Source organism: Bombus vancouverensis, chromosome 13, assembly GCF_051014615.1.
Source record: "Bombus vancouverensis nearcticus chromosome 13, iyBomVanc1_principal, whole genome shotgun sequence".
Taxonomy (NCBI): Eukaryota; Metazoa; Arthropoda; class Insecta; order Hymenoptera; family Apidae; genus Bombus; species Bombus vancouverensis.
In genome coordinates, this window is record NC_134923.1 from 4,965,642 (window position 1) to 4,973,904 (window position 8,263).

An 8,263-nucleotide genomic window follows, 5' to 3' on the forward strand; every position below is an offset into this window, starting at 1 on the left:
TTACTTTTATGTAATATTTCCTACAAACACCCCCTTTGTAGTACTTACTTATGTATATATACACTCTAATATCAGGAAAAAATGTAACTTATTTTCATTTTACTGTACTAGAAACGTTGTTCACTATTGTCAAAACAACGTAAAACACATATAAAATTAGTATGTATCTAATACTTCTACAATTTTATTCAAGACTCGCCTGATATTATGTCTCACTTCATTGCTTTCTTAAACTTCGTAACGAACTGTTATATTCAATATTATCGCGTTCTATAAGTACATATATCGATTATAAAGTTATATCGATTGCTGGTATAGCAATTAGTGATTGAATCTGTCAATGTGTTGTTGTACTGAAACTTAATTAAAATAAAGAAAATCAATGCTGTATATATATTATTAATATTGTAAAATAAAGTAGAAGAAATAAGTACGATTAAGTGTACTGAAAAATATTATCCAAACTATTGGGGACAAATTACATACTAAGGTTATAAATTTTGGTTTTAAAGATAATTACGTTTCTTTATTTCTAAGTAACATTTGAAGAAAAAACAGCGGAAAATGACGAAAGTTGTGGAATTATGTCCTGATAGAAATTTAACAAATCTAAATTTTGAGAAATATCAATTTTGTTCTGATGAAGTTCCAATAGACAGTGAAATAAATTTGAAAACAGGTAAGGATTAATGAACAAAATACATTATTAATTTTTACTATTTTATTATTTTTGATAGAATACATTGTGATCTTAACAGAAACATTGTTACTTATAATTACAGATATACTTAGGTTAGAGTTAACAACCAATCGTGATTCCCTTTTAGAAACACGATTGTTTGCTTTACATAATCATTTATTCAAAAATCCATACGATGCATCAGTTTGGTTTATAGATAAAGATTGGGTTGTGTGGCATTTAAAAAAGGATGGCAATTTACAGCAAGTATATAAAATCCATAGCATAAGCGAAAAGATACAGAATTTTCTATATAATCCATCAATTGGATTTACTAGTAACAATATTATTGTAATCTCTGATGGTGGAGACTGTTTAACATTATTAGTAACAGATGCACAAGAACATATCAAATCTTTTATACTAAATGACGCAGAGCCTGGAATTATATTAGATGTACAATATGTGAATAGTATAAGCGCTGTTATGATCGTAATGTGTGATATTAGAAGTACAGGCGAAAAAAAATTTACAAGACTATTACTGCTAACATATATTTGGAGAAATGTAGGAAATGAAGCTGAATACTTTGAGCTAACTGATAAAAAAACTTTAAAAGTAAATGGTTCTGTTGAATATGTATATATAGAAGAATGCGGAAAATACTTGCATTCTATTTGCCAAGATTATATAACATTTGAACGTCCAAAAACAAAACTATTTACTGACAGTAGGAAGGATATAGAGAAAACTGGAGAACTAAAGATCCCAAAATATTGTTGGTCTCAGGATGAGGATTCGATAACAGTTTGGCTTACAATAGATAAACATCATCATGATAAAGTTCAAGTAAATGTAACACCATTGGAATTATCGGTAACAGTGAATAATAATGTACTAATTGAAGGGCAATGCCAATACAGATTAGATGAAAATTTAACAACATGGAGATATGAACAGGATACATTTAAACTTGAACTGTATAAACATGAAAGCGGTTTGATGTGGAATGAACTAATTAAAGGTGATATTGGTGGAGAGTGTTTGCCTAATGAAACTTTGGCTGCTGAAATCCATTTTAGGTACATTACTTGAAATATTAATGAAAATTCTGTTATATTATTTGTACTTTAATATCTTTTTATTTCATGTTTAGGTTAGCACATTTGTGTGCAGATCAAATAGATAACAAACAAGAAGGTCAACCTTGTTTGGGATTCAATGCTGAACAACTTGAAGAATGTGACCTTGAAAGAAAAGATAATCTTCTACAAAGAATTGACCTTATTACACAGGAAAATACTCATTTAGCTATGCTTGGACTAAACAATCATGTTTTGTATACGTACAAAACAAAATCCGGACAAGCAATATGTTTAAGGCACGATAATGACGGTTGCTTATGGATAACTAACCAAGTAAATGATATGGAATGGAATATAAAGCATCATTACACCTTTCCTGGTTTTGGTTACGTTGAAGCAAGTAAAAGTAACAAAAAGTTTTGTCTTTCACCTGCTGGTAAAGTATTTAGCTAAATTATAAATACAAATTATTTACACATAGTACTTCAACTTATTATATGTTTTAGATGGTTCATATGTAGCTATACTTGAGCACATAAGATATATATTTCTTTATAAAAGACCTGAATCAAATGTTGAAGTTGGTAAGCAATGGGTTGTAGACTTGGGTATTGAAACTTATCCTATTATGGGAGCAGCTGCCACAAATAGATATCTAATCATTCTAACTAAAAACAAATTGTATCGACTAAATATTTATAATATAATTATAAAATAAATTATACAATCATATAGTACAGTTTAATATCATCATTCATTCCTATAACCATTCATTCATTATATACAATACTGCATATCATTTGTAAAAGTATATTTCATACCAAATAGTATTGCAATTGAGCCACCCAGAAGACAAACTGATTAATTATATTTTCTGAAATTACTTCTATTTATATAGAAATATAATACTAAATACTAAAATATATTATAAGTATTTCATATTCGAAATAACAGTCAACTTAATGGAATTAATCTGTTTGACTTCTACGCAGCTCGAGTCATGTTTCAATATATGTACATTCTGTAGTTTTAATATTTTAAGCTTGTATTATATACAGGACACTTATCTTTAATAAATTTTGCAAATCTGCTCATAGTAAGTGATGAATCATTAGGCCAATGCCAAATAAGGCGATTTTTAAAAGATTCAACGAAGCTTGCTTCTGCTGAACTTGGTCTATGAAGATCGAATATCTTCTCATTTGTTTTGCAATTAAAAACGTATGTCATGGAACGTGTTTTACTAACATACCGATTCCAAGGATTTACGGTACTTCTCAAAAATATTACACTATGTGGTATGAAATACAATTTGTCGTTATTATAACCATTAACATCTAAAGTCTTCTCTGGAAGTTCATATACTAAGGCATCGCAATTATTCTTCATTTTACGTTGTGTTACTCGCAACTTTTCACATATATATGAACCAACTGGGAATAGTTCTTTGGCACGTACTCGAGCATAATTATTTCCCGCTGGTTTCCACAAAGCTTCACAGAACAACTTCATATCCTCATTCCTTTAAAAAAAAGTCATACATTAGTATTACATAAAAGTACTCCTTCAAAAAATATTTCATTACTGAAAATCTATAATTTACCTGTTCCTCAAATATTTTTTACTGATGTCCTCTCCTCCTAAGTAGAATGCATCTATAATATGCAATGAAAGTACTTTTTGCTGATGTCTAAATTCCTTAGTCATTTCATATACTACTTCTGCGTATATAAGTGTATTTGGTGGTAGTTCTATGGCAATGTCATCGACTAGAACCCAAGAGTTCTTTATATATCGATATACGTTACTCCTTCCCATGCCCATATAAAATGTAGCGTTCTTCTTATCATCATCATCCCTTGGCTTTGTACCACATGGCATACAAAACCAGTCATATGGTGATAATAATGCATTTTCAATGTTAAATTCCGTCAATTGTGCTGGATTAATAGTAAGGAATGAAGTATCTCTCAAAAGAGTATTCAATTTATCTTTAGGCTTCATTTGCCTTGGAAGCGTTCTAGTTTCATCAGGAAGTTTCCAATACTCTAGACATTGTTTGCGCATATCAGCTTGTTTTGTCTCAACAAGGGTACTATCCTCGCAAAATGCAGCGATTTTACACAGGCCTATTATTTGTTTTCTGCCCAAATCTTCGTTAGAAGCACGTAGATAGTGAACAAATTGTTTTTCCTTTTTTAATTCACTATATGATACTAACTGTAAAACATCGCCATTTTCAGTACCTTTTAAAAGCAGACGATTAACGTGCTTCAAATATTCCACAACATCTTGTGTCCCAGCCCGTTTCTTTTTACATATTAAGTAACGTTCTGAATTTGCTGGTCTAGAAGAGTTTGGTTTAAAAATACAAACTTCTTCAAAGCAGCGATACATTAAATAAACTAAACCAGCACTAAAGGGTGTAAAAAGGTCAAATAATTTTGTCACAAAATGACCACCCTCTCTTACAATCATCAATGCTATTAAACATTGACAAAGATACAATTGTTTTGAAAGAATTTCTTGTATATTTTCTTGCCCTTCTACTGAAAATCCTCCGTCAGACATCATGAAATGCACTCCTTTGCCATGGGTATGCTGCATTATAAGATTTGTAAATGCCTCTTGATTATCTGGGTCAAAAACGTCACCATTTTCTTTTGGTCCATAATATGGGTGAAATGTTTCACAAGGGCCTGCATAAAAGTCTGCTAATTTGAAATCATTTTCATTCCTTAAAGTAAGACCAAATCCTTTAGCACGCCATTTCTTTCGCCATAGAACATATTCACTAAAACCACCTGGTCCAGCACAAACATCTGCGAAGTATAGCAGCTCATTGTCCCTCAAACCTTCTGGTTTGGTAAACATAAAATTACATGCTCTATCTATATTTGCCATTTTAACAGCAGCACGATTTAAGAAAAATGCACCACGAATTGTTTCATAAGGATTGCAACGTGTTCTTGCTCGACGTATTTCAACGCCATCCAAATGATCAAATACTGTTTTCGCATTGATAACATTTTTCACTATATCTTCACAACAGAAATCAATTTCATCATCTATCGTCAACTTTTTTGGTCCCTGATGTAACCAGTGCTGCATTTCTTCTAATGTAGGTGTATTAGGATTTGGATTTCTTATCCATTCCATATCTTCTACACACTTTATTATTTCCTCTGCAGGATTCCACTTAAGACTTGAAGCTTCAAGTCCAGGAACATGATGTCCAAGACCTCTACGACCATGCTGTTTAGGTGCTTGAACTGGCTCTAAACGACCTTGTTTATTTTTTCCAAGACCGTAACCTTCTTTATATCCCATCATTCGCATCATCCTTATGCCCTTATCAAGAGAACTTTTTGGCTCTTGTGTTATTACTTCTTTTCTGTTGTGAACTCTCATTTCATCAATATCCTCCTCGTCAGACTTACTTGAGCTTCTATGAATCTTTTGTCGTTTACTATGGTGATAAGGATCTCCTTCATATGTCTTCCTTTTTGTCCTAGTTTCCAATTCTTCATTACAATTGGATAAATCTTGGACGTAGGCATGATTCTGCATACTTTGACTACAACCTTCATCGGCTGAATCTTGTTCATAAGAGGAATCTTGGTAAACACTATGAGATTTGAATGTGGCTATACTATCCTTCTCACTAGTATTTTCATTATAATAATCTTCATTACCATCACTCTCATTTGAACAAGAAAAATATGATGAATAATTTTCTCTTGTTTCAACACTTCCATCGTTGTCTTGTGAGAAATTTTTGAAACTCACGTTTTCATAATCACTCTCATCTGAGTCTGAAATATTAAAATATACCATGATATTACTATATGCGATACAGCCAAAGAAGGATAAGCGTTAGATATAAGTAAAGGCAATATAAGAGATGTAATCTGGAAGTCGTCCAAAGCCGAAAGGTACGGACTAAGATTAATAAAAAAAAACACTATATTTGATAGATTAAAAGTAGAATTTAATACAAATTAAATTAGATTTATAAAAATAAATAATAAGAAGTTAACTAATATAAAACTTTTATGACATGAAATAATTAAGATAAAGCAGTGCTCTACAATTATAGAATGACAAACTATTCAGATAAAATGATAAATAAATATTGCTAAACGGTATTACTTACTGCTCTTCATTTTTATTTTTATTTCTCTAACTGTTTAATAACAGTTAATAATTAAATATTTAAAGTATTACTATTGAAATACTTCAATAGACACAAATGAAGAAACAAACGATGGCAATCCTTCTTGTCGTGTAAATATTTAAAAAAATATTTTACTGTTCTTGGAGGTTATGTTTATGCATCAATCGCATAACACTACACTCACGTACAAGAATATGGTCACATTCAGTAATAACGATAGAAGTAACCAGTTCACAAGTATAAAAAGATTATTTTATACACTGTGATGAAATAATATCCAAGAAACGTGTTGAAACGTGTTAAAACATGTATAGAAAATACATGAATCAGACAGAGAAATCACTCCGCACTTTCGCTACTAGCTCAGACACAACCGTCACCATCTAGTCGCAGAGTGGGACTGACCGAGGTCCCTTACAAGGAACCCCAAGCGGCTAAGGCCGCGCCATCTATATTAACCTGACAACACTAGGCTTGGATTCCTTGTTCACTAAATGTAGAATTTATTTATTTTAGCAATATATATAATGTACAATAATTCACAATAATTCATAATACAGTTTATAACAATATGTAAATTATATTAATTGTCTGACGAACGCAATTTGAGAATAGTAAAGATAGCGACGGGCGTTGCCAATGTGGCCATTCCTCTACATCCGGTAGACGCCATCTCTCACCAGCGTATCTACACAATGGCAAATTTTAATGTTTTACTGGGACACTTGTCCTTATTATAATATCTAACTAACAGGCATCTGCCTTCGATGATAGAATAAAATATAAATTTCGTAGCTATGAATTATTTAAAGTTTCAAATTTAATTCATAATTGCAATAACTCTTTCTAACGAAAAAATTATTAATGTCATTTACCCCCACATTCCTGAAATTCTTTCTAAATAATCCGAGTATGCCCTTTGGTTTTCCTGTTCCTACTCGGTCGAAACCATAAATTGCGTTCAAACAGAATCAGCTAATTGCAAAACAACAAATTTCATAAATAAACGAATGCAATTTGAGAAAAATAAAGATAGCGACGGGCGTTACCAATGTGGCCATTCCTCTACATCCGGTCGACGCCATCTCTCACCAGCGTATCTACACAATGGCAAATTTTAATGTTTTACTGGGATACTTGTCCTTATTATAATATCTAACTAACAGGCATCTGCCTTCGATGATAGAATAAAATATAAATTTCGTAGCTATGAATTATTTAAAGTTTCAAATTTAATTCATAATTGCAATAACTCTTTCTAACGAAAAAATTATTAATGTCATTTACCCCCACATTCCTGAAATTCTTTCTAAATAATCCGAGTATGCCCTTTGGTTTTCCTGTTCCTACTCGGTCGAAACCATAAATTGCGTTCAAACAGAATCAGCTAATTGCAAAACAACAAATTTCATAAATAAACGAATGCAATTTGAGAAAAATAAAGATAGCGACGGGCGTTACCAATGTGGCCATTCCTCTACATCCGGTCGACGCCATCTCTCACCAGCGTATCTACACAATGGCAAATTTTAATGTTTTACTGGGATACTTGTCCTTATTATAATATCTAACTAACAGGCATCTGCCTTCGATGATAGAATAAAATATAAATTTCGTAGCTATGAATTATTTAAAGTTTCAAATTTAATTCATAATTGCAATAACTCTTTCTAACGAAAAAATTATTAATGTCATTTACCCCCACATTCCTGAAATTCTTTCTAAATAATCCGAGTATGCCCTTTGGTTTTCCTGTTCCTACTCGGTCGAAACCATAAATTGCGTTCAAACAGAATCAACTAATTGCAAAACAACAAATTTCATAAATAAACGAATGCAATTTGAGAAAAATAAAGATAGCGACGGGCGTTACCAATGTGGCCATTCCTCTACATCCGGTAGACGCCATCTCTCACCAGCGTATCTACACAATTGCAAATTTTAATGTTTTACTGGGACACTTGTCCTTATTATAATATCTAACTAACAGGCATCTGCCTTCGATGATAGAATAAAATATAAATTTCGTAGCTATGAATTATTTAAAGTTTCAAATTTAATTCATAATTGCAATAACTCTTTCTAACGAAAAAATTATTGTCATTTACCCCCACATTCCTGAAATTCTTTCTAAATAATCCGAGTATGCCCTTTGGTTTTCCTGTTCCTACTCGGTCGAAACCATAAATTGCGTTCAAACAGAATCAACTAATTGCAAAACAACAAATTTCATAAATAAACGAATGCAATTTGAGAAAAATAAAGATAGCGACGGGCGTTACCAATGTGGCCATTCCTCTACATCCGGTAGACGCCATCTCT

At 31.8% G+C, this 8,263-nt stretch overlaps 2 protein-coding genes across 3 annotated transcripts; one reads left to right on the plus strand and one right to left on the minus strand.

Moving 5' to 3' along the window:
* The first annotated feature begins 265 nt into the window (after positions 1–265).
* Positions 266–2,503, plus strand: LOC117165144 (nudC domain-containing protein 1). Of its 2 annotated transcripts, none has more exons than XM_076623631.1 (4): positions 266–679; positions 783–1,761; positions 1,836–2,160; positions 2,271–2,503. In XM_076623631.1, exons 1-4 carry the CDS (start codon positions 565–567, stop codon positions 2,283–2,285), a joined length of 1,434 nt encoding a protein of 477 aa, XP_076479746.1. In that variant the 5' UTR covers positions 266–564; the 3' UTR covers positions 2,286–2,503. The 2 variants fall into 2 exon arrangements, with proteins under 2 accessions (XP_076479746.1, XP_033204493.2); XM_033348602.2 differs by having other exon boundaries at positions 267–679; positions 1,836–2,200.
* On the minus strand, positions 2,444–6,330 carry Cmtr1 (Cap methyltransferase 1). Its single transcript, XM_033348591.2, has 3 exons — positions 5,921–6,330; positions 3,368–5,579; positions 2,444–3,286 (listed from the first exon to the last, which is right to left on the minus strand). The coding sequence occupies exons 1-3, from the start codon at positions 5,928–5,930 to the stop codon at positions 2,794–2,796; spliced, it is 2,715 nt and encodes a 904-aa protein (XP_033204482.2). The 5' UTR covers positions 5,931–6,330; the 3' UTR covers positions 2,444–2,793.
* Between the last annotated feature and the right edge of the window lie 1,933 nt (positions 6,331–8,263).

What these genes read in the sequence shown, in the direction of transcription:
- LOC117165144 (XM_033348602.2), top strand. Translation starts at nt 565, where the DNA reads ATGACGAAAGTTGTGGAATTATGTCCTGATAGAAATTTAACAAATCTA. An exon ending in GCTGCTGAAATCCATTTTAG is followed by an intron (nt 1,762 to 1,835) that starts GTACATTACTTG and finishes TTTCATGTTTAG; the next exon opens with GTTAGCACATTTGTGTGCAG. An exon ending in GTTTTGTCTTTCACCTGCTG is followed by an intron (nt 2,201 to 2,270) that starts GTAAAGTATTTA and finishes TATATGTTTTAG; the next exon opens with ATGGTTCATATGTAGCTATA.
- Cmtr1 (XM_033348591.2), bottom strand. An exon ending in AAAAAATATTTGAGGAACAG is followed by an intron (nt 3,287 to 3,367) that starts GTAAATTATAGA and finishes TTTTTTTTAAAG; the next exon opens with GAATGAGGATATGAAGTTGT.